The 27,475-nt window shown below is 35.9% G+C and overlaps 1 protein-coding gene across 3 annotated transcripts in view; it reads right to left on the bottom strand.

The window, feature by feature from the left end:
• Positions 1-27,316, bottom strand: part of bmpr2a (bone morphogenetic protein receptor, type II a (serine/threonine kinase)) — a 32,345-nt gene extending 5,029 nt beyond the window's left edge. For 2 of the 3 annotated variants that reach the window (XM_048200608.1, XM_048200611.1), the window contains exons 1-11: positions 26,530-27,316; positions 11,347-11,532; positions 11,084-11,266; positions 10,773-10,880; positions 10,578-10,669; positions 7,918-8,145; positions 4,270-4,384; positions 1,608-1,768; positions 1,369-1,516; positions 1,145-1,281; positions 873-1,042 (exon numbers count right to left, since the gene is read on the bottom strand). In XM_048200608.1, coding sequence (XP_048056565.1) covers positions 873-1,042; positions 1,145-1,281; positions 1,369-1,516; positions 1,608-1,768; positions 4,270-4,384; positions 7,918-8,145; positions 10,578-10,669; positions 10,773-10,880; positions 11,084-11,266; positions 11,347-11,532; positions 26,530-26,605 — 1,604 coding nt within the window. In that variant the 5' untranslated portion in view covers positions 26,606-27,316. The remainder of the gene's footprint in view (positions 1-872; positions 1,043-1,144; positions 1,282-1,368; positions 1,517-1,607; positions 1,769-4,269; positions 4,385-7,917; positions 8,146-10,577; positions 10,670-10,772; positions 10,881-11,083; positions 11,267-11,346; positions 11,533-26,529) is intronic. The other variant, XM_048200610.1, reaches the window with a different exon arrangement.
• Between the last annotated feature and the right edge of the window lie 159 nt (positions 27,317-27,475).

Raw genomic sequence — 27,475 nt, 5'->3', positions numbered from 1 at the left:
TATTGGTTATTGATTACCTGAAAGCTATACAGTGCATAGTCAGTGATTATTGGTTATTGATTACCTGAGGCTATACAGTGAGTGGTCAGTGATTATTGGTTATTGATTACCTGAGACTATACAGTGAGTGGTCAGTGATTATTGGTTATTTATTACATAAAGCTATACAGTGAGGGGTCAGTGATTATTGGTTATTGATTACCTGAGGCTATACAGTGCATGGTCAGTGATTATTGGTTATTGATTACCTGAGGCTATACAGTGAGTGGTCAGTGATTATTGGTTATTGATTACCTGAAGCTATACAGTGAGTGGTCAGTGATTATTGGTTATTGATTACCTGAGGCTATACAGTGAGTGGTCAGTGATTATTGGTTATTGATTACCTGAGACTATACAGTGAGTGGTCAGTGATCATTGGTTATTGATTACCTGAAAGGCTATACAGTGAGGGGTCAGTGATTATTGGTTATTGATTACCTGAGGCTATACAGTGAGTGGTCAGTGATTATTGGTTATTGATTACCTGAGACTATACAGTGAGTGGTCAGTGATTATTGGTTATTGATTACCTGAGGCTATACAGTGCATAGTCAGTGATTATTGGTAATTGATTACCTGAGGCTATACAGTGAGTGGTCAGTGATTATTGGTTATTGATTACCTGAGACTATACAGTGAGTGGTCAGTGATTATTGGTTATTGATTACCTGAGACTATACAGTGAGTGGTCAGTGATTATTGGTTATTGATTACCTGAGACTATACAGTGAGTGGTCAGTGATTATTGGTTATTGATTACCTGTGGTTGTACAGTGATTATAGGTTACTCATTACCAGTGGTTTTACAGTAATTATTGGTTATTGATTACCTGTGGTTATACAGTGCAGTGCTGGGGTTGAGAGAAGGACTGACTGATTTTTCTCGATCCCAGATGAGGAGAAGTTCAGTGAGTCTCTCCTCTGCACACTGAGCTGTCAGTCGAGCTTCGGCATCCTGATCCCAGCAGTCTTCCATTGTTTCTTTCAGAGAGTGCACCTTCTGTACATAAACACACACACATCCATCAGCATCAACAAATCTATTTTAGTCCGCTGAGTTTTGATAGGCTGCGTGTGTGTGTTCACATCCTGAATTTCTCACCAGGCTATTCTCTTTCCAGGCCTCTGGGAATTTGGGTCTTTCTTTTTCTCTCGACACAAGTACCTGCATGTCCTCTATGGTAGGGTGATTGCCCAACTCTGCCTGAAAAGCCATCTGAAATGCTGGCACTGTCTCACCTGGTGGGAGAGAAGAGTTTAATTGAGAACAAACATCAGCTGTGACATGGAGAGATCTGCACACGTGTACATGTGTGTGTGTGGTACCTGGGAAGAGGTCAGCACAACGCATAAAGGTCTCCCAGTAAAGCAGACCCAGCGCATAAACATCCACTTGTTTCAGTGCCGACTCACAATCTCTCAGATTCACTGCCCCTTCTAGCACTTCTGGGGCCATGTATCGCACTGTACCCACCTATTCAGTAAGAAAGAGGTATAACATATGATCAGTCTGAGGTGTTATTGTCCAAATCACTGGTCCAGACTCTGAATTGCTGTTTGCTGACCTCACTGATGGCACTGTTATCCTCTTCTCCGTGCCCAGGCGGTCTCTTTCCAGTCAGAACCATGGAAAGTCCAAAATCACTGATCACACATGAGCCATCTGTCTTCACCAGTACATTCCTACTGTTCAGATCTCGGTGGGACACGGCCGGTTTATACAAGTCTAACAATGGGAAGAAGAGAGGGAGGGGAGAGAGTGATGGAAGGGGATGGAGTGGGATGAGAGAGGAGAGAAAACTTGCATGAGAGTGAATCACAATATCAGAATTGCCACTAGAGCGCACTAGAACCCACTTTTGTCTCCAAAAATAACGGTATGTAACAGGGATTTGACTACTGTAAGTTGTCTAGTTAGTGCTTAAAAAACACCTTAACGTAATGTGTCGTTTCCTCTCTTATAAAAGCAATATGAAAGAAGACACTGAAATAAATATTTAAACAAATAGTGACATTTTTATTTCATCATTCTATTTTTATATGTTTTTTTTTTTTTTTTTATATCAGTAAATAATTACCTTTATTGATAAAAATAATAACCAAAATCAATTTGTCAGCCAAGTCATATAGCTCATTAACCTTTACACTGTCATTGGTACTGGTCACTATTGTGTGAAATTATTGATCTGCACACTTATTGGTTTGCCCGTGACCCATCCAAACAGATATTAGAGCTGAGCCACTCTGTTATATATGCTGTATATGAAAGGACAAATGAGTTTGCATTTGTATGAGGAAGTGTGGCCAGTTTTTGTGAGTTGAAATGGATGTGTCAGCATGTATTAGGATGACTGGGATGAAGATGAAGACATAGCATCACTTTCTCTCTTTCTTTAATCTCTAGTTCTGCCTTTCATTTACATACCTTTTTCTGACTCTAAATAAAATCTGAATACTTTTAGAGCCTTTCACACTGAAACAAAGACAAAGAAAACTAAAAAAAGCTTTGAGAATTACGCCCCATCCCTGCCTTCCTGCTTTCTTAGACTCAGCCTATAAATAAAGTGCACACACCCACTATCACATCCGTACTGTGACTCTGGGGACCATTTAACACTCAGAATTAAAACCAAAAGTGTATTTTAAGTAGCTGATACATTTTTGCCATTTTGACAGCCCGAGTCCCTCTTCACAGACAATACTGTTCAAAACTGTATGATTTGTTTTATGTTTTTGAAAGAGGTCTCTTATGCTCACCAAGGCTGCAATTTATTTAATCACTAATACAGTAAAAATGTGAATATTGTGGAATATTATTACAAGTTAAAATGAACTGTTTTTTTATTTGAATATATTTTAAAATGTATTTTATTCCTGTGATGTGATACACCAGTCTTTGGTGTCACATTATCCTTCAGAAATCAAGAAACATTTCCTATTATTATCAATGTTGAAAAAAGCCGCTTACTATTTTTGTGGAAACCATGATGAATTTTCAAGATTTTTTTTATAATTAGAAAGTTCAAAAGTACAGCATTTATTTGAAATAGAAATCTTTTGTAACATTATAAATGTCTTTGCTGTCATGTTTGATCAATTTAATGTGCCTTTGGTAAAGTATTAATTTTTTTATTTTAAAGGTGCCCTAGTTTCAAAAATTGAATTTACCTCGGCATAGTTGAATAACAAGAGTTCAGTACATGGAAAAGACAGTTTCAAACTCCATTGTTTCCTCCTTCTTATATAAATCTCATTTGTTTAAAAGACCTCCGAAGAACAGGCGAATCTCAACATAACACCGACTGTTACGCAACAGTCGGGATCATTAATATGTACGCCCCCAATATTTGCATATGGCAGCTCCATGATTCAAGGCATTAGACAAGGGCAGCCAGTATTAACGTCTGGATCTGTGCACATCTGAATCATCAGACTAGGTAAGCAAGCAAGGACAACAGCGAAAAATGGCAGATGGAGCAATAATAACTGACATGATCCATGATATCATGATATTTTTAGTGATATTTGTAAATTGTCTTTCTAAATGTTTCGTTAGCATGTTGCTAATGTACTGTTAAATGTGGTTAAAGTTACCATCATTTCTTACTGTATTCACGGAGACAAGAGCCGTCGCTATTTTCATTTTTAAACACTTGCAGTCTGTATAATTCATAAACACAACTTCATTCTTTATAAATCTCTCCAACAGTGTGTAATGTTAGCTTTAGCCACGGAGCACTATCAAACTCATTCAGAATCAAATATAAACACCCAAATAAATACTATACTGACATGACCCGAAGCATGCATGCAAATTCACTGTATTATAGAGTCGCGAGCTCGGGGGCAGGGAGCATGAGATTTAAAGGGGCTGCAGCCCCTGAATCAGTGCATAGTTAATGATGCCCCAAAATAGGCAGTTAAAAAAATTATTTAAATAAATCTACGGGGTATTTTGAGCTGAAACTTCACAGACACATTCAGGGGACACCTTAGACTTATATTACATCTTGTAAAAAAACGTTTGATGGCACCTTTAAAACAAAAAATTTTAACGCTTGTGTATATCATAATTTTATGAATTACATTATTACATACACCAGCATTCTGTTTTTGTGTTCCACAGAGGAAAGAAAATCATATATGTTGAAAAAACGACTTGAGAATGAGTGAATGATGACAAAATGTTCATGTTTTCTTGATTTCATTTGTTATTCTGTGTCTCACCCCCTCTCTGTATCTCTGTGTGCAGGTACGCCAACCCTCTGGTGACAGACAGAGCCAAACGACAGCAGCTCAGCCAGTCCACAGTCCGCCCGCTCAGATACGTGCACAGAGAGCCCTGGGAAAGACAGAGGGAGTACTCTATTCAGAGGAAATCATCTGCAAAGTACAGGGAGGAACACACAGGAAAAACACGAGTGGGTGGGGAAGAGGAGGGAGAAGCGAGGGAGTACGAGATTAAAGAGCAGAGCAAGGATGAACAGAGCCGGTGTATCACAAAGTTACAGGAGGTGCAAAACTGACCCTTCGCAAAGAACCATCCCCCTTAGTTACGGTCGCTATGTCCAACAAGATGTTCTCAAGCAGTGAAAAATACAGAGGACATTGACAAGAGTTTATTGTATGGAACAAAGTCTTAGCTCTCAAATTGTTGTCATTTAAACAATAAATACCGTTGTGGCTCTTTAATGTGTCATGACAGATCACTGTAGCGCCTCAGTTCAACACATAAACCGAATCATCTCTTCCTATTTATTGCACAAAATAAACATGAATGAACATCTGAATCAGTAGGTATGTTGTTTCAAACGTGGAAAGATGTCAATACACCATTTTTCAAGTTCAAGTCCACCGACGTTAAAGGATTAGTTATGAAAATTATTAAAATTACCCCAAGCTTTACTCACCCTCAAGCCATCCTAGGTGTATATGACTTTCTTCTTTCTGATGAACACAATCGGAGATATATTAATAAATATCCTGACGCATCCGAGCTTTATAATGGCAATGAACGGGATCAACGAGTATGAGCTGAAGAAAGTGCTTCCATCCACATCCATCCATCATAAACGTACTCCACATGGCTCCCGGGGGTATTAAAGGCCTTCTGAAGAGATATCCATATTTAACAAGTTATGAAGTAAAATATCTAGCTTCCGGCCAGACTGCCTTCCATATTCAAGTTCATATTCAACTGGCATCATGTCAGTTACACTTTTTCCATAAGTTGAATAGGGAAGGTGTAGGACGTAGCGTAAGCTTTTTGAGCTGCGAGAGTTTTACACGGTCTGGCGGAAGCTAGATATTTTACTTCATAACTTGTTAAATATGGATTTTTTTTTTACTCAAACTTATCGCTTTGCTTTTATTAAAAAGGAATATTTAAAGGTGCCCTCGAATTGAAAATTGAATTTACCGTGGCATAGTTGAATAACAAGAGTTCAGTACATGGAAATGACATACAGTGAGATTGTTTCCTCCTTCTTATGTAAATCTCATTTGTTTAAAAGACCTCAGAAGAATCTCAACATAACACTCACTGTTACGCAACCGTCGGGATCATTAATATGTACTCCCCCAATATTTGCATATGCCAGCTCATGTTCAAGGCATTAGACAAGGGCAGCCAGTATTAACGTCTGGAGCTGTGCACAGCTGAATCATCAGACTAGGTAAGCAAGCAAGAACAACAGCGAAAAATGGCAGATGGAGCATAATAACTGACATGATCCATGATTACATGATATTTTTAGTGACATTTGTAAATTGTCTTTCTAAATGTTTTGTTAGCATGTTGCTAATGTACTGTTAAATGTGGTTAAAGTTACTATCGTTTATTACTATATTCACGGAGCCGTCGCTATTTCCATTTTTAAACACTTGCAGTCTGTATAATGCACAAACACATCTTCAACAGTGTGTAATGTTAGCTTTAGCCATAGATCACAGCCTCAAACTCATTCAGAATCAAATGTAAACTCCAAATAAATACTATACTCACATGATCTGATGCATGCTGCAGCATGAGGCGAACACTTTGTAAAGGTTCATTTGAGGGTTATATTAGCTGTGTGAACTTTGTTTATGCACTTAAATAGTTATAGGGGACACCTTAGACTTATATTACATCTTGTAAAAAACATTCTAGGGCACCTTTAATTTTATTAACCCCCCCAGAGCCGTGTGGAGTACGTTTATGATGGATGGATGTGGATAGAAGCACTTTCTTCAGCTCATACTCGTGACCCCTGCTCACTGCCATAATAAAGCTTGGATTCTCAGGATATTTATTAATATTTCTCTGATTGTGTTCATCAAAAAAAAAGAAAGTAATATACACCTAGGACAGTGGTTCTCAAACCTGTCCTGGAGGACCCCCAGCCCTGCAATTTTGAGAACCACTGTCCTAGGATGGCTTGAGGATGAGTAAAGCTTGGGCTAATTTTCATTTGAAAGTGAACTAATCCTTTAATCTACTAACTCTCCTGTCTGGTTTGTTTGTCAGACAAAATGGCGGATTAGGCGTTATGATTGGTCAGATCACCTGTCAATCAATCTCCAGGCGAAGGGTGAATTAATGCACTCCTGCCGTTGTGGTGAGAAATCAAGTCCCCCCAGGAATCGGGTCTGCTTTAGGACCTTGAGTGATCCCATTGGTTCAACGGACTTTTAATGGGTAGTATGTTTAGAGCCTGATTACAATTTCTGCAAAATCCCATTATGATTTATATCATTTAAAATGCGTTATAATAACCATCAATGTTTTTTAAATTATACTAGTATATAACTGAAGCTATAGTTTGTGAAATCCAGCATTTCTCATTCTTACTGTTTTTTAGTTAGCTTACGTACTAGCATAGCATACATCTACCCAGTTAGCTTGCTAGCTTAGCTTATATTATATTAGGTATGTTTTTTGCTTCCAATATAGTTCCCAATTACATGTTTCAAATTAATGATGTTTGTGTGTACTTAGCATGAAAATTAATTAATTACAAATGAATCATAGTATTATTATACTATACCACATTATTATTATTCTGTAAAATTAATATTAAATTACTTTTACAGAACATTGTATGTTTCAACAATAAAAAAATTATTTTAAAGCATGGTTGGGTTTCCAGTTTGTTTTATTATGCACTACATAGGCATTAATTTTATATATTTTAAGCATGTTGTTTGTGTAATAAACATCATACAATAGTTAAAAAGGTTATAATTAGTCGCGATAACTTTTGATCAGGCATTACCGCCTGGATCCTAAAAGAGACCCGATTTCTCATGACACCGTACCTCAGGACTACCTTAGGGATGCCTCCTGTCACTATGGCAACCTGGCTTGAGGTTAGCCCACAGGAAGTACAGGCTGAAAGCCCACGGTTATGAATAATTTAAAACTTCTAAGCTCAGTCAATAATCTCGATCTTCCTCCATAATATCGAGAGAAAGTGTTTGTGGGTGTGAGTATGCGACAAGAGAGGTAAAATGAGGATATTCTGCTGAATTGTAAGCTTTTTTGTTCCGCAATTGCAAAAAAAAAAGAGAGGGGGAAAAAGGATGCAGAGGAGAACATGAGGAAGAGAGTGAGAGAGGTTTAGTGATATCGTATCACACTTGCGAGCTGCTGTTACCACAAGATCAAACATGACATCAGATCCCTCAGGTCTCTAAATATAACCACTAAATAAATGCGTGCGCTTGCACTTTTGGAGCTGTGATGTACAGAAGAAGGAATGTGAGAGAAAAAATAAGAACAGACTAAATGGCTGACAGGAAAAGAATAAGAAATCTGGAATTAGACTGGAGGTTTTGCTTTTGGTGCTTTCTGGGCAGATGGTTTGGGTTTCTCAGTGTTGTTGTGATACTCACATGAGGGTAAAACTCCAGCAAGAGAAGAAACTCCGTCCGGCCTTCTGTGCCGACACGTTCCTCGCTCTCTAAGAAGCGTGCTACGTTCTCGTGATCCAGGAGGAGACGATAAATCATACGCTCATTAGTAAACTGCTGACGGTTAGCGGAAATGAATACTTTCACAGCCACAGATCGGTCCTCCAGCGAACCGCGATACACTGTTCCGTACCGGCCCCGGCCAATCAGCTGTGAAGAACAGAAAGAGATAAAAAATAAGTGGGAAAAGTATGAGTGCTATATATTTATACTATATATATATATATATATATATATATATATATATATATATATATATATAGCAATATAGTAATATATATACAGTACAGTCCAAAAGTTTGGAACCACTAAGATTTTTAATGTTTTTAAAAAAAGTTCTGTCTGCTCACCAAGGCTACATTTATTTAATTAAAAATACAGTAAAAAACAGTAATATTGTGAAATATTATTACAATTTAAAATAACTGTGTACTATTTAAATATATTTGACAAAGTAATTTATTCCTGTGATGCAAAGCTGAATTTTCAGCATCGTTACTCCAGTCTTCAGTGTCACATGATCCTTCAGAAATCATTCTAATATGCTGATTTGCTGCTCAATAAACATTTATGATTATTTTCAATGTTGAAAACAGTTGTGTACTTTTTTTTTCAGGATTCCTTGATGAATAGAAAGTTCAAAAGAACAGCATTTATCTGAAATACAAAGCTTCTGTAGCATTATACACTACCGTTCAAAAGTTTGGGGTCAGTAAGAATTTTTATTTTTATTTTTTTGAAAAGAAATTAAAGAAATGAATACTTTTATTCAGCAAGGATGCATTAAATCAATCAAAAGTGGCAGTAAAGACATTTATAATGTTACAAAAGATTAGATTTCAGATAAACACTGTTCTTTTGAACTTTCTATTCATCAAATAATCCTGAAAAAAAATATTGTACACAAATATTTTGTACAATTGTACACATTAAATGTTTCTTGAGCAGCAGATCAGCATATTAGAATGATTTCTGAAGGATCATGTGACACTGAAGACTGGAGTAACGATGCTGAAAATTCAGCTTTGCCATCACAGGAATAAATTACTTTGTGAAATATATTCAAATAGAAAACAGTTATTTTAAATTGTAATAATATTTCACAATATTACTGTTTTTTACTGTATTTTTAATTAAATAAATGTAGCCTTGGTGAGCAGACGGAAATTCTTTTAAAAACATTAAAAATCTTAGTGGTTCCAAACTTTTGGACTGTACTGTATATATTCCTCTCTTCTTCTGAGTCAGGTTAGAATTATTCTCTAATTCTATTTATTATAATTAAGGCCAGTAACAGATGAAAATGCAAACGTGACCCAGATGCTTTCTGCTACATCCTTGGGTGTTAAAATGGAAACCCAAAGACAAAAATTCTGTCATTAATTACTCAACCTCATGTCGTTCCACACCTGTAAGACCTTCATTCATCTTCAGAACACAAATTAAGATATTTTTGATTAAATCTGATTGCTCAATAAGGCCTGCATTGACAGCAAGATAATTTATTTTTTTGGTGACCAGAAAGGTACTAAAGACATATTTAAAACAGTTCAAAAATAAATAAATTAACGACTTTATTCAACAATATCTAGTGATGAGCTATTTCAAAACACTGATTCATGAAGCTTTGAAGCTTTACAAATCTTTTGTTTAGAATCAGTGGTTCAGAGCGGCAAAATCACATGATTTCAGTAAACGAGGCTTTGTTACGTCATACGTGTTTCAAAATTTCAATAGTTCAGGTTACTTTGGCAGTTTGATACGCGATCCGAACCACTGATTCGAAACAAATGATTTGTAAAGCTTCGAAGCTTCATGAAGCAGTGTTTTGAAATCGCCCATCACTAGATATTGTTGAATAAAGTTGCTATTTTGGGGTTTTTTTGGTGCACAAAAAGCATTCTCGTCACTTTATAATATTAAGGTTGAACCACTGTAGTCACATGAACTGTTTTAAATACGTCTTTAGTAGCTTCCTGGGCACTGAAAAAGGATATGATCTTGCTGGCAGTGGAGGCCTCACTGAGCCATTGGATTTTATCAAAAATATCTTAATTGGTGTTCCGAAGATGAACGAAGGTCTTACGGGTGTGGAACGACATGAGGGTGAGTAATTAATGACTGAATTTTCATTTTTGGGTGTTGTTATTTTGATAAGTTCATTGAAGCTGATACATAATTTGATAGATAAATGATACATAAAGCTTTTTCAGGATTCTTCAGTTCAAAGTTCAAAAGAACAGCATTTATTTGAAATAGAAATCTTTTGTGAAATAAATGTCTTTACAGTCACTTTTGATCAATATATAGTTTTGTCCAAAGTTCGTACTTATATTGTTATTTACTGTTACTATTAATTTGTAGAATACAACAGGACTGTGGTCTCCTGGGTAAACTTATTACATGATTTCTACTCAAATTAATTTTACCATTTATTTTTGTTGCTTCATCAATTTTCAATAAAAATAAATATTTTTTATTTAAATAAATAAATAAATAAATTTCATTTTCCCTAGAGGTTTATACTCCATTTTATTTGCTTAAACAGCAAAAAGAATTGAGCTGTGAATGGTGTCTTCTACCTCCAGTAGTGTGAGGTTGTCCAAATCCAGAGAAGGAGGGGAAAGCGATGTCTCCAGAATATCCAAGGTATGCAAAGAGTGTTTACCACGTCCTGGAATACACACAGGCACATAAATCCACACGCACATAGATAATTTCACCGTCAGGATTGAGTCATACATTTAAAGCATCATAACATCTCTACGTTAACACACCTCTTAGCATGCGGTAGACAAAAAAAATCAGAATGACGAGGACGGCAACCATGGACACAGTTGCTAAAGCGAAAATGATGGCTTCATCTCTGTGCAGTGGGCGTGAATCTTGAAGGATTCAAAGAGAAAATGTTCATTAATGGACAGAAAGTGAACAAAATGGCAATACTTTTTTAATGAATCAAATGTTCTGGCCCAATTTAGCCTGTGTCTTTCATTTGTATCTGCTGTTTTAGTACAAACACATCTCTCAATTGTTCTCATTTGTTTCTGTTTCCTGAACACTATCTATATGTCTTTGAACAACATACACTCACGGAGAGGCTGTGTGGTGGTCGGGGAAGGAGGTGGGAAGTCCTCTGTGAAGTTTAGGTTGCACATGTCTTTGTTGCAGCAGCAGAATCGAGAAGTTCCATTCAGGGCCACTGACGGTGGGTTGGTCACCACACAGCGGTCATAGCACTCCTGATGGTCAGCAACATTTGTCCAGCAACCTGTAGTAAATAAAGGAAATAAAGGTGAGACTGACTGTAAAGTTCTTTGTGTGTGTGTGTAATTTAATGTATTTATATACCTTGCTTCACTAGTTGGATTTCATTATTATTTTTTTTCACCCAGAATCCAAAGCAGTGACTTCCGTGACTACAGCGAATGGTGGAGTTCTCATGAAAGACACGCCCCTCAACATGTCCACCAATCAGCTTGTCCAGAGACTGCAGCTGTTCTGCATACGCACACTCCCTCTGCTCGCTCTGTGCAGCTAAAAAGACAGATAAAATGAGAAAGAAAAACACAAAGACAGAGAGAACATTATAATATAATTCAATGTCAATATATTCAAATAATAACAAAATTCAAAATTATATATATATAATTTTGAATGTGTGTGTGTGTGTGTGTGTGTGTTATATATATATATACATATACCGATACCGATAGCCGATTATTCAGAGTGATATCTGCCGATACCAATAGTTTGGAGGTTCTGCCTTTTATACCTTCTTTTAAATTAATGATAATTTCATTATAATTAATCATTATATTATTAATAATTATATTTTGAAAGAAATGCAAATAAAAACTTTATTCTCTCCATTTCATCAACTTGTTTCAGAGTAACTGGTATCAGTTATAAACATAAACACATTACTCAAATTAATAATAACACATTAACTACATTCTGAAAATTAAATGGACCCACTTTATATTAAGTGGCTTTAACTACTATGTACTTACATTTAAATTAATCATTCGATACAATGCACTTGTGTACATACATGCTTTTACATTGTACTTATATTTGAAAAACACCTGCATGTAATTACATCTGTAATTAATTTCTGTAATTACATTTACAATTACACTGTTGACCCATCCCTTAACCCTTACCCCTACCCTTAAACCTACCCATACCACCAAAGCTTTCCCTAACCTTACCCGTATCCCACCTCAATAGCAGCAAAAGTGTTTTGCAATTCAATATGAACCCAATAAGTACATTGTACTTATTTTTTGATGCAAGTACATAGTAGTTAAGGCCACTTAATATAAAGTGGGACCAATTAAATTAATATTTCTTAACTTTCTGAATGTTATTAATTCATATAATTACCATTAATATTGAACATAAAACTGGTTTCTTAGCATTTTCTTTACACAAAGCCCAAATGCATGGCATTTTTCTGCCATCTTTTGATTGACAGGATATATCGGCCCTGACTATCGGCTGTTTTTAATCTATTGGCTATCGACCTATCTCTTATGAAGAATTTATTAAATAATAAAGCAGAGATATTGACAGATATTTTGTTGTCTGTTATCTGGTTTTTAATATTCTACTGATAAATGGCACAATATAATAGGTAATAATAATAATAACAATATATAATAAAAAACATGATACATATTATGTTTTTATTACTGGATAATGATAATTTTGTTATTATTATGCATAAATAAAACAATAACAAAAATCTGGTTCTGAATATTGATTATTTGATATAAAAATATCAGTATAAAACAGCAATATTATGGGTGTAACTTCCATTAAGCTATAAACAATCAGCGATCTATGAATGAAATATGTTTTTTTTAAAAACTGGGTACAATGAGATGACATTATTCTACTCACCCTTAACACTCATTGAACATTTAAAGGACATTTAAAAGTGTAAAAGCATCAACAAGGAACTTTCAGCAGACCATGAATAACCCCAAAAGTGTGATTCTTTCCACAGCAATAACGGACAGGTTAAATATCTCTGCAGTAATATATATCTGTATTATGTAACATACGTTGCCTTAATCAAAAATGTTCATTAACTTCAGCATTGCATGATACTACTTCAAAGTGATTTCCGTCATGGTGACAGATAATAAACTGTATTTACCTGTACACGTCACATTAAAATACCAAGTGATACGTTATTCTCATGATGTCTGAAAATTAAACATGAAGGAAAATTGACAGCTCATTCAGTCAAACTGACAGATAAGTTTTATTTGTAGGGCAATCTTATGATTTGAAATGACTCTTCAATCTTTTTGAATGGAAGTTCCCCAAACAGGAAGTGCCACCCATAATACAAACCGCAGTAGGCTCATATAAAAGACTACTAAAAGCCAATACGCTTCCTGTCTGCTTCCATTATGTGTTTTTTCTTTTATTTGGCATTACCATTTCTACATACAGTATATGAGTGTGTTCTGTACAAGTGTTCTGTACTGTCTAGCCAATAGCAGAGAAGAAGAAACAGAGTAGGGATGTGGCTTCTATGTCAACCATCAGTTGTTTTGAGAATGCAATATCTCAGCCAGACATGCTTTGTGAGAACGAAACTTCCCAAAGCGTCTTACAGACACTAGGTTGTGCAGGTGATGTTTTTCAGAATGCATAATAACTGTTTTTTCTTAAGGGTTGCAGATTGAAGAAGCTATCAGTGAGGAATGCAGATAACGCTCATCTTGGAAAGGAGCTCAACTTTAGGAGATTGTGTCCAAGGTCATTCTTAGCTATGATGTCCACAGAGGCATGTCTCTCCCACTCTCTCCTCTGCTCATGGTCTGCTTGTGGAGGAGGATGTGAACGTTCTCTGATAGCAACACAACTGAGCAGTTACCCAGGGGGCTCTATTCTATCAAACACGCACGCTAACCCTGAGAGTGCATGCAAAGACACACACAAACACGTCATCTGCATTATGCCGACAGATGCATGTATGTGCACACACGCAGGCTAAAGCTGCATGATTAATTGTTAAAAGATCACAATCAAGAATTCAAACACCCATGCAACCTCATTCCTAAATGATGATTCCTCTGTGTCTATTAAACTTTTGACAAAATCACACCAGAACATTGAGATCTGCATTTCAGAAACACTGATTTATCCTGTAATGAAACAAGTGAAGTATTTATGCGTGAGTCATTGAATCATTCATTCAAACAGACTTTTTTTTTAATAATTCATTTAGATTAATTAAACATTTCAAATAGACTGCAGCAATTAACATTTTGCCAGAATCTCTAATGAATTACATGTTATTTTGTTTAGTTGTCTGTTCAGAATAGTGGGAGAATCATGATCTATGTTTGAAATTAAAACAAAAAATCCTGATTCTCAATTTATCCAGAATTGCGCAGCTCTAACTCAGGCATATACTGCACAAAGATATATTTTTCACATAGTATAAATATATGTTCACTACACGCACACACACACACAAAAGTAAATGCAGTTGACATAATATGTAATTTTACCATTTTGAAAAATACAAAGGCCACATTTTATCCATAAAATTTAAGTTTTTTTATTGTTGTTTTAACTTTTTTTAAAATTATATTTTACATTTTTAATATTACTGCATTAAAATAATGAACTGTAAAATACATATCAAAATCATGTGGACAAAAATACAATTTAAATATATTTGCATTATGTAATTGAGATCTCTAAATCAATGGTAATACATAGAATACAACAATGTTGGAAAATATCTTTTTGACTGAACTTTGATTGATTTGATATAAATTTTCACATTCTGTTTCATCTTGAATCTGAGCACCGTTGAGCAAAACCTGTCCATCACAGGGCAGATCAGTCTAAGACACATTTTTTTCAGGATTCTTAGAATAATAAAAATAAATATAGCTGCAAGCAGCAATTACGGGGCCAAGCACAAAAACGGCACAAGAAGCCAGCCAACATGGCTGGGAGCATCAGACCAACAGCAGCAGTGAGTAATTAGAAAAAAAAAGTTATTAGCAATTTTGTCAATTTTGTTATAACTTTTGGCCACTAGGTGGCGCTGGTCCGAAACTTCTCAGGCTCCTTCAGAGCATTGTCCTGATGACCCATACCAAATTTATGAATTTTGGTCAAACCCATCAGAAGTTATAAGCAAAAATAGCCATTTTTCATATCTCCACTCCAGTAGGTGGCGCTGCGCCGAAACACTGTATGATGCCTCAGGTCATGCTTGTGATGACACGTACCAAGCTTGGTTTGAATATGATAAAGCATTGCAGAGATACAGCTTCAAGAGTAATTTTTGCATCATACCTCAAATTCATTGCTCCGGTATACAAAAACGGTTTGACATATCGACTTGAAATCCATAACTTTTTGTCGGCATGGTCTGAAGATGATACGGTTCAATTTTGGTGAAAATCGGAGCAACGGTCTAGGAGGAGTTCGAAAAAGTAGGTTTTTAAAGAAAAACAATATGGCGGACAGGAAGTTCAGCTGACTATGGCAAATTTGATATCTATGTTCTCAGCATGACCCAAGGAATCTACTGAGACCAGTTTCATTACAATCGGTTGATATAATCAAAAGTTATTAGCATTTTCGTAAATTTTGTTATAACTTTTGACCACAAGGTGGCGCTGGTCTGAAAATTCTCAGGCTCCTTCAGGGCATTGTGCTGATGGCCTATACCGAGTTTTTGTAAAGATACGCTAATGCGTTCATAAAATACAGCATTTTAGAACAAAATTCAAAATGGCCGACGGCCAAAATGTCTGATATGGGAAAATTGGGTAACATTCGACTCGGCATGATGCTCTGAATCCAACGAGACCAAATTTATGATTTTTGGACAAACCCATCAGAAGTTATAAGCAAAAACATCAATTTTTCATATCTCCACTCCAGTAGGTGGCGCTGCGCCGAAACACTGTATGATGCCTCAGGTCATGCTTGTCATGACATGTACCAAGTTTGGTCTGAATATGATAAAGTGTTGCAGAGATACAGCCTTACTTCTATTTTCGCAAGCGTTATGTACAATTCGTTCGTGTGTTTTTCGAAAACAGTTTGGGCAATCGACTTGAATTCCATAACTTTTTGTCACCATTGTCTGAAGATGATCTGGTTCAATTTTCATGAAATCGGACTAACGGCCTAGGAGGAGTTCGAAAAAGTAGGTTTTTCAGAAAATTCAAAATGGCGGAAAATTTTTCATGACGGAAAATGACGTCATATGGTACAATCGATTCGTCTTGACCCAATGAATCAGAGGAAAAAAGAAGTTTGTTTCTAGCCCTTATGGTTCAAAAGTTATTAGCATAAACATAAGTGCAACTTTGGACAGCTGGTGGCGCTAGAGGGATTGAGTTAGAGACTCCAAATTTGCTATGGCCAAAGGTCATTCTGTTCTCTAACTGTGTGCCAAATTTCACAACTTTCCCGCAAGCGGTTCTATGGGCTGCCATAGACTTCAAGAGCGGAAGAAGAAGAAGAATAATAATAAGCGTACGGAACGCCAACAATAACAATAGGTGCCTAAGCACCTTCGGTGCTTGGCCCCTAAAAAGCATTTATTTGAGATAGAAATCTTATAGGTTAAATGTCTTTACCGTCACGTTTAATCAATTTAATGTGTCCTTGCTGAATAAAAGTATTTATTTACTTCCTACCCCAAATGGTTTCCACAAAAATATTAAGCAGCATAACTGTTTCCAAACATTGATAATAATAATAATATTAATAAATATTTCTTGAGCAGCAAATCAGCATATTAGAATGATTTCTGAAGGATCATGTGACGCTTAAGACTGGAGTAATGATGCTGAAAATTCAGCTTTGCCATTATAAGAATAAATTACATTTTAAAATCTATTCATGCAAATATTTCCATTTTGCTGTCAAACGTGGACGAGTCTCCACTAAACTTCACAGACTTCAGTGAACGAACGCCAAACAGGCACAGCGCAATAGAATAGGAACACAATAATTCCTTCTAAAATATACATTTTGCTAAAATATTTGTCGTTGGACATTAAATGTGCCATATATAGAATTTTAAACCTTTAAGCAAGTGTGTTTTTATGATAGCAGTAACTGTAAATCGACTATTAATCGGGTAATTAAAAATGTAAGCTAATATAAGCTCAGATGAGAGAATGGGTGTTGCTCATACCAATAAACATTTAGTCTGTGCTTTTGATTTGATTTAGTTTCATTTTTAATTCAGTGATTTTAACTTCTGCTTTAAAAAGCATTATTTTTGTTTTTAGGTTGTGGTGTTGTTGCAATGTTAGAATGTAATGTGATTGTAACACCTTGTTTGCACATAATATATAGCATAGCCTAAATGGTTACATTCACTGTATTTGTTTTCATATTCTTCAATATGAACATTGATTGTAGGACAACATTTGGCAGGATATATATATATATATATATATATATATAACAGAAACATTTTTATCTAAATAGAAAAAAGTAGAAAATACTATAATCGTATATAGACATTCAGCCACAGTGACATTACTCTATGAAGCTGAACGCTAAATTTAATTTCCTGCACAGGATCAGCCAATGGTGGTTTCTGACACTGGCTGACACATCAACCTAATGAGCAGTCAGCCAATGAGAGACTCTGACACAGGTTGACATATCGGGATAATCATGTGGTTTATTCATCCCTCTCTGTATTCAAGTGACAAGCACATTGGGGAGGAAGTAAAATATACAGTTTGTACAGTATAAAAATCATCATGTCTATGGAAAGTCCACATGAAAAACCAACGTGTGTGTGTGTGTGTGTGTGTGTGTGTGTGTGTGTGTGTGTGTGTGTGTGTGTATCCAAGATGACTGTTTCTGACAGGGTGAGTAGAGAAAAACTGATTTGCTTCAGCATTAAGAAAAAAGTAAGAGATGGAAAGGGAGAAAAATATATATATATTACGCCTTAAAATAGTACATTGTTGCATCAAATTGAATATGAGAGCCACTGCTGTCCCAAAGCCTAGCTCCATGCCAGCATTTTACTGCCTCCTCATCAAAAAGCTGCAAAATAATATTAAATTATAACTTGGGCAACCTGATATCCACTGCAATCCAGTTTATGAAGCACTTCAACAGCAAACAAAATCCAACTCAGTGAAGTGGATAATTCATGACTCTCCACTTCTAAACAGCACTACAAAGCACAGCAATGTGCTCACGACCTACATACTGATTCACATCTAACGCTTCCAGCCAAAAAAACCCTCCCTTGCCTTTCCTCCAATCTGTCCATCCAGCCATACTTTCACCCAGCTGCTCTACTTTACCATTTAAGTACATAAATATTCACAAAATTAGAAATATTTGTGTGCGTGAGAGAGAGAGTGAGTGAGTCAGAGGTGAATAAGAGTCATTCACCATAATAAAAACTATAATAACAAAAAAAGAGTCATTTACCATCATCCCACAATTCTTGCAATAGGAATTGAGCAAATGTTTTGCATTTAAAGCAATAGTTTACCGTAAAATTAAAACGTTGTCATCAGTTACTCACCCAAAAATGAAAAAAGGCACCATAAAAGAAGTCCTTACAAATCCTGTGCTAAATTCCAAAAGGGTGACGCTTTATTTTACAAAGTCCTTGTTACAAGTTACATGTATGTACTATAGTAAATAATAAATTATGCATAAATTACAATGCAACTAACCTTAAACCAAACCCTAACCCCACCAAGTATTACTGTCATTACACAAGGACACCTTAAAATAAAGTGTAACCAAAAAAAAAAATGCACAATATATGTCAGTATTAGATATATATATATTTAACTGTGCATACTTATTTCCCCTATTTAAGCTTGTTGTGAAAACATGTCTGTGACGGCATTTCTGTAAAATGACACTACTTCACTTCTTGCACAGTTCGCAGCACTTTCAATTTGTCCTGTGAGTGGCACTAAAAGCATGTTACGTTTTATGTGAGGAATGTAAACATTTACATTGGTTGTTGTTGTATGCATCACAGCAGAAATGAAATGTCTGGTGATTGGCGCTAAAAGGTTAATGCTCTATCATGTTTGAAAATAATGGTACGTTCAAATCCTCCTAGGAAGTTTTGAGTTGGAAGTCATGTTTACAGCATCAGGTGCATTCAAGTCACTTTCATCGGCGCAAGATGGCGGTGTACCTTCTCTTAATTAACATACAGCAAGGTTTTAAACTGCACTTCTAGAAAATGAAGAACAAATAATTAGGTGAGATTTGCTTTTTAATGTTTTTAATTAATTTATGAAGCCACTGCAAACTTTATCATAACATTTTATATTGTTATATTACAATACTATTATATTTTGTGCAGGGAATTAGCTTATTTTGTTGTAAATATAAAAAGCCTGAAAATGTCACTGCTAAATACTTATAAATATTGTGGTATTTCGCCACGTTTCTCACTGAGAAACTCATAAAGATCGGGGCTTAAAGGAAATCCTGAGCTTCCCACTCGTATTTATGACTTTGTGGTGGCGTTCAAGTGCGTTCAGCTCGTAAATATCATCTTTTCGACATGACTTGAACTGTACCACATAGTACATAACTCTAAACCTGACTGATCATGTTAACAAAATCAGATATGATATAAAAATTTATTTGCTGCAGCAACCATGCCATTTTAGCTTGCTCCTACAAGTCTTTTGGCTCTTTTATCGTGACTCATGTTTTACAGCACTTGTGTATCACAAGTGCAATGCTATACCAGGTGAGCTACTGAGCAAGTTTATTTAGGCTACTTGATCAAAACAAAATGGAGCTGGTTATTTATGCAGTGCAGGCATCAAAAATGTTAGTTTACAAATCATGCACTATGGTAAAAGTGTTCTGAGGTTATGACATAATTTTGTCAACTTCACACAGAACTGTGCAAAAATAAAGTCTTTATTAATCAATAATCTGTGGCTGAAATCATCATTTGTGTGAAAAGGAATAAAGTTGTTGTTTACTGCCTCTATTTTTCATTTCAGCTGAAAACTGAAGTAAATTGTTTGTATAGTACATTTAGTTTAGTAGTTTTGCAAAAATGTAGATAGACGCATTTTCCCAAGAGCCGATTTTGATTTTTACATTTAAATGCCTACATTTACAACATTTAAATTTTGAAACTGTTGATTTTAGTTTTTCATTTTTTAATTTATTTAGACAAAATAGTATAGAATTTAATATCTGCCATTTATTGATTATCAGCCATAACATGAAAATAATTGGCTTATCTGTATCGTACAGAATTTTAATTTTTAATCCAGTTTTTGATCAGGAATACCCTATTACCAGTTTGTTCCTCACACAAAGTTATAGTATGGCTTCAGAAATCTTGGAATATTGTGCACAAGTCATATGGACTACATTTAATGGAGTGATTTATGATCACTTTACTTTGAGATCTGAGTCCACTTTAAAGGTGGCCTAGAATCAGTTTTTACAAGATGTAATATAAGTCTAAGGTGTCCCCTGAATGTGTCTGTGAAGTTTCAGCTCAAAATACCCCATAGATTTTTTTAAAATAAATTTTTTAACTGCCTATTTTGGGGCATCATTAACTATGCACCGATTCAGGCTGCGGCCCCTTTAAATCGCGCGCTCCCTGCCCGCCGAGCTCTCGACTATAATACAGTGCATTTACAAAGTTCACACAGATAATATAACCCTCAAATGGATCTTTACAAGATGTTCGTCATGCATACTGCATGCATGCGTCGGATCATGTGAGTATAGTATTTATTTGGATGTTTACATTTGATTCTGAATGAGTTTGAGGCTGTGCTCCATGGCTAACGGGCTAATGCTACACTGTTGGAGAGATTTATAAAGAATGAAGTTGTGTTTATGCATTATACAGACTGCAAGTGTTTAAAAATAACGACGGCTCTCTTGTCTCCGTGAATACAGTCAGAAACGATGGTAACTTTAACCACATTTAACAGTACATTAGCAACATGCTAACGAAACATTTAGAAAGACAATTTACAAATATCACTAAAAATATCATGATATCATGGATCATGTCAGTTATTATCGCTCCATCTGCCATTTTTCACTATTGTTCTTGCTTGCTTACCTAGTCTGATGATTCAGCTGTGCACAGATCCAGACATTAATACTGGCTGCCCTTGTCTAATGCCTTGAATGAGCTGGCATATGCAAATATTGGGGTCATACATATTAAATGATATGTATGTTATGTAACAGTCGGTGTTATGTTGAGATTCACCTGTTTTTCGCCTGTTTTTCGGACGCCTTTTAAACAAATGAGATTTACATAAGAAGGAGGAAACAATGGTGTTTGAGACTCACTGTATGTCATTTCCATGTACTGAACTCTTGTTATTCAACTATGCCAAGGTAAATTCAATTTTTGATTCTAGGGCACCTTTAAAGGAACAGAATGAATGTAAAAAGGAACTGGTTTCTTTTTCCACTAGGTTGACCCTTGGGTCGATTAACACACAGACAGGCCGATAATCTGTTTGACTGATCATACACTTCCTTTTGCAAAACTTTCTGTTTTGTGAAAATTGCATGAATTTTGAAAACGTGAATGCTCCAAAGGAACTTTAAAGCGAATTGAACCTCTTTTTGCCTGTTTACATTCAAAAAGCTAGGCGCTCCAAATTCATCACTTTATTTTGAGATCTGAGTCCACTTTCAAGGCCAGGAATAGAATGAAAACTGGGTTCTTTTTCTAGGTTCACTTTTATGTCAACTTAACAAACAGCCAAACTGCCAAACAATCTGAAAAAGAGAATAATATGAAATTGGAATGAGATGGGGATGAGTAAATGATGAAAAATTGTTCATTTTGGAGTGAAATATTCTTTTGGTATGTAAACAAAGCAGTTTCAGAGATAAGCCACCCTTATCAACATACTACAGAGAGAACAGAACGAATCAGAACAACACAACTGAAAGGACACTGTCTCAGTGCTTCACAACTCACAGGATCAAATGCACGACCTCCTCTATGGCAACATGACATTTATTGTCCTGATGGGGTTATACGAGTTCTAATGTGTGGTGTATAAATACACAAACACTCACAGTACTACACAAAAACCCAAGAAATCCCACACTATGGAAAGAAATGACTATTTCAGGAAGCACACAAAATTACTGTCAGCAGCAGAAGCAGAAGAAGAATTATAGGGGAGGAAACTGCACACGGACAGACACACACATAGATTTGGTGGAAAAATGTTGCAGGTCAAAAGAAAACTTGAATGCATTGAAGCAAAGTGAAAAATCAGAGGGTGTTTTCATACCAACTTTGTTTCATGGGGTCCACAACAATATTCAAAGGCTAGATTACTTTTTTAAACTCACAATTTTAGAGCTTGGCAAAGCTATTCTCTGGAAATAATATTTTATTAAATTACTTCAAAAACCACACTTTTAAATTAAGAAAAAGAACATTCTTCAAAGAAAAATAACAGTTGTTGAGGTTCTGATCATAAAATAAGAAATATCAGAATATTCCTTCTTTTTTGTTGCATAGTGGATTTTCTGTATGTGTTATAAGAAATAATTTTTTTTTTTTTTTTTTTAATGCTTGTTTTGTCTTATTTTAAATAATTTTACTTCAGGCCCCCTTAAAAGTTTGCTGTTTGCTGAGGCCCCCGGAAACTGTAAAGATGAGTCTCAGGCCTAGACTAGTCCACACGTACAGTTATAAACTGAGTATTTCCTCCTTTAATCTTTAAAAAAAAAAATATCACGTCCACATGAAAACGCAAAAAAACACTATGAAGCGCTGTCAAGAGCATGACAAACCAACAGGAGGCAAATATAACCCTAACCGTAAAGCCATGTTGGCCAATCAGAAGCCTGGAAAAAAGTTTATTACAGGTTCCAACGTCACAAGCCAAAATCTCCGGTTTCACCGTCTACACGACAACACTGTAGTTTCAAAAAATCTTCACCCTGGCAGGAATGTTCGGTTTCAGTGACAGGATACTGCCTTTGCATGTGGACGAATGACCAAACCGCATAGAAACAGCTGCGGTTTTGAAAATACCCGTGTTCGTGTGGACAGGGCCTCAGGTCATTTGCGGGATTCACATTATACACAAGATCAAGACCGCTTGAGGTACAAACTAGCTGTGAAAACACCCTAGTGATTGATCAATATAAATTTAATATTGTAATGTGTGTTTGCGGAATTTATTCAACTACTCACACAAAATTAAAAGCTAAATTATTATTATTATTTCAGTATTATGTATACTATTATAGTATTTATTATATGTTCAGTTTTCAATTTAATGTAAGTTTAATGAGTAATTTTGTTATGTGCTTTTGTCATTTTTATTATTTTTATTTTTACTTATATTTCTATTTTGATTTCATTTATTTTTTTTTTGTTTTAGTAATCTCAGCAATGCAAATTCATCTTGTTTTTTAGCTAGTGGCCAAGACATTTAAGTTTATGTTTTTCATCTAATGTTAATAGCCCTGAAATGTACTGGCCATCCGTCTGAGGCACTGGCATAGACTAAAGCATCCCTGTGAACCTGTAGAGGATAAAGCTGTTTGGAGAATGAATGGATGGATCTAGATAGATAGATAGATAGATTTAGTTTCTGATAACAAACCTGATTAATAATGCTTATTATGGTTTTATTTTGGTGTCTAATAATAATCATTTCGTTATCATTGTGGCAAAAACAAAAATGTAAAAATTGTCTGCATAAGGGTCAATTTTTTAAATTGAAATTTATACATCATGATGAATAAAGCGGAATAAATTAGCTTTCCACTGATGTATATGGTTTGTTAGAACGATATTTGACGAAGATTCAACTATTTGAAAATCTGGAATCTGAGGGTGCAAAAAAAATCAAAATATTGAGAAAATTGCCTTTAAAGTTGTCCAAATTAAGTCCTTAGCAATGCATATCCACTCACAAAAATACATTTCTGATATATTTATGGTAGGAAATTTACAAAATATCTTCATGGAACATGATCTTTACTTAATATTCTAATGATTTTTGGCATAAAAGAAAAATCGATCATTTTGACCCATACAATACATACAATAGTTGGCTATTTTTACAAGGGTCCAGGGTCACATATTGGTTGTAAAAAAAAAAATAAAATAAAAAATGTTCCAACTCCAACTTAAAAGGACTTAAAAAGGTTAAGGAGTTAATGTGTATTTTTTTTTTTTATTATTAAAAGGAATTAAATAATTAAAAGATTAAAAGGGATTTAAGGAAAAATTATATGTCAAAAACGCAAAAGGTTTCTTGTCTTGTCACATTCAGTTATGAATTACATTAATCATGACATATTAATCAAATAATAGCATGTTTTCAATTCAAAATGGCGAAATTTAATAAAAATGTTGAGTAGTTTGCATCACTGTATATTACTCTCGGTCGCTGCATATCTCAATCATAAAACAGTCATCAAATATTAAATGTGTAGCTACTTGTACTCTTTCACTGCTAAAGCGAAAAGCGTCGCATTGGAATTCGCACTCGTCTTCTGTGAACTGTAAGCCCCGCCTTCTTCGATTTGATTGGCCAGTTCACTCTTTCTGACAGTGATGAGTGCTGTTAGACCGCTGAAGCAGACCAGCCTAAAAATTTTACTTTTAAGCATCAATAATATCAAATTTTGGGGGGGAAATTTTACCATTTTGAATTATTGGGGGGACTTAATGTCTATTATGGCTTCAGCCCTGGAACACAAATTAAAGGATTAGTCCACTTTCAAATAAAATTTTCCTGATAATTTACCCCCATGTCATCCAAGATGTTCATGTCCTTCTTTCTTCATCTGGAAAGAAATGAAGGTTTTTGATGAAAACATTCCAGGATTTTTCTCCTTATAGTGGACTTCAATGGCCTCCAAACGGTTGAAGATCAAAATTACAGTTTCAGTGCAGCTTCAAAGAGCTTTAAATGATACCAGACGAGGAATAAGAGTCTTATCTAGAGAAACGAAGAGTCATTTTCAGAAAAAATGTAAATGTATATGCTTTATAAACACAAATGATCGTCTTGCACGTGCTTCCGCTTTCCGTATTCTTCAAAAAGCTTACGCTGTATTTCTTACGCCTATTCTACTTACGGAAAAAAACGGAACTGGTGCCGCGTTCGTTCTGTAAGTAGAATAGGGAAGGCGTAGGACATACAGCGTAAGCTTTTTGAAGAATACGGAAAGCGGAAACACGTGCAAGACGATAATTTGTGTTTATAAAGCATATACAGTTTCTCTAGATAAGACCCTTATTCCTCGTCTGGTATCATTTAAAGCTCTTTGAAGCTGCACTGAAACTGTAGTTTTGACCTTCAACCGTTTGGTGCCCATTGAAGTCCACTATAAGGAGAATAATCCTGGAATGTTTTCATCAAAAACCTTAATTTATTTTCGACTGACGAAAGAAAGACATGAACATCTTGGATGACATGGGGGTGAGTAAATTATCAGGAAAATTTTATTTGAAAGTGAACTAATCCTTAATCCTTAATCTGAGAGCTTTCTGTCCCTGCATTGACAGCAACGCAACTACCACTTTGATGCTTCAAAAAGTTCATAAACAGATCGTCAAACTAATCCATACGAATCAAGCGGTTTAAAAGACACAATCGCTTTCTAAGGCGAAACAACATGAGGGTGAGTAAATGATGACAGAATTTCCATTTTTGGGTGAACTATCCCTTTAAACACCTTTATAGCACCATAGTAGCAACAAATCTGAGGCTGGCTCTGATCTAAACTGGACATAAGCGAGCTTTTAGCATTCTGTACTCATATATCTGTCCGAGCATACAGTATATTTGGCTCCATCCTCGATGGTCAGGCTGCAGGGTTTGCTGTGGAAAAGGCCAATCGGCAAGCCATAATGTGTCCTTTTAACCATCAAACCACAAGATGAGAAATTAAGTTTCATGCTTGTCTTAATAGCTAATCAGTGTTTAGCCTTATTCTCCCCTCATGAACCATGAGCAGGGTCAGCTCTTATCTTATCTTATCTTATCTGTGTGATGCTCAGTAGCTCCACTGCAGCTCAGGGGCTGGTGCCAGAGAGCGCACACACACACACACACACACACACACACACGCATAAAGAGAGAAATAATATTTAAATGGACACAAACACACACCTACACAAGCACACATTTATATTTTCACATCTATACACACGATGGCACAAAAAGTGTGGTTCTACTGACTCATAAACACCTACTCGCATAGTTACTTATCCACAAACACACAAACACACACACTCAGGAAATGAAGAGTTCCTGATGGATGTGGGTGGCAGTGAATTCACCACAAAAGTGGCAGGACACACACACACACATACACACACACACACACACACACACACACACACACAGTGTACAATTAATTACGCCTTCACTTTGAGAGGATATGGAGGGATTTGGGAAACTAGGGTGTGGAACTGCAATTTTACTGTAATTCTATGATATTTTCTATTGCTACTATGTGTTAACTATTACTTACCAGCCACAGGACCCAGAAGAACCACCATTGCAATCAGTCCAACGTCAAGAATTGTTATTCGGCCTTCAACTGCCATGTTTTTCTTTTCTCCTCCTCTTCAAAGACAATATATTCGGATTTATTCTCTGTTACTTGTAGAGCTAGGCTTCAGGCTGCAGTCAGGCAATGATATTTGTGCTTTGGAGAGTCCAGCATCACACATTTTTTTCAATACAGCTTCAAAAGCATCATTTTAGAATGGCATAATATAGTATAAAACTTAAAGGTCTTCACTGTTTTTCCCCTTCAGCAAGAAGCAACAAATGTAACCGGCTGATGACTGTGAAATCTGACTACTGAGAGTCTGTGTCTGTTGTAACAAACCAAATTAACAAATCACATCAAACTTTGTTTTCCCTTTGTTCCAAAGCACGCGCCGCATACATTTGCCTAATCGGAGTTTAGCGCAGTTATATGGGACATCCCGGGACCGCGAGTCTCCTCGATGGTAACGCACAGTTTCTGGACAGGGACACATCCGTTTCGTGATTCCCGACTATTAAAATGTCCATTCGTCGTTATATCCCTCGCGTTCGTTATCTTTTGATCTTCGTTTCAGGATTTTTCGTCTGTTTCCATGATATATTGAGCTGGGAAACTATCCGTTTAGCGTTTTCGTCCTTATTCCAAACAAGGGGAACGGCAAGAGAAGACGGCCAGGAAAGGCAGGCAGAGCAGACCAGACAGCGACTGGAAACGCCTCGTCTTCAGATTGTCTCCGGGATCCGATTGTTCGATGTGGGGCTGATTTATAAGAGAATAGAGGTGAAGCGCCCTCATGCGGCAGACTGATAGAATGACACACACTGATGACAAATATCAAGGCTGATTATAATAATAAATACACACTGCCATTAGAGCAGACCTGTAATTTTACTAATTTAAGTTATTTAGAAATTCCCAGCTT

Source organism: Megalobrama amblycephala, linkage group LG8 (assembly GCF_018812025.1).
Source record: "Megalobrama amblycephala isolate DHTTF-2021 linkage group LG8, ASM1881202v1, whole genome shotgun sequence".
Lineage (NCBI taxonomy): Eukaryota > Metazoa > Chordata > Actinopteri > Cypriniformes > Xenocyprididae > Megalobrama > Megalobrama amblycephala.
The sequence above is the reverse complement of the archived record's forward strand: the minus strand, read 5'-3'. Positions and strand labels throughout refer to the sequence as shown.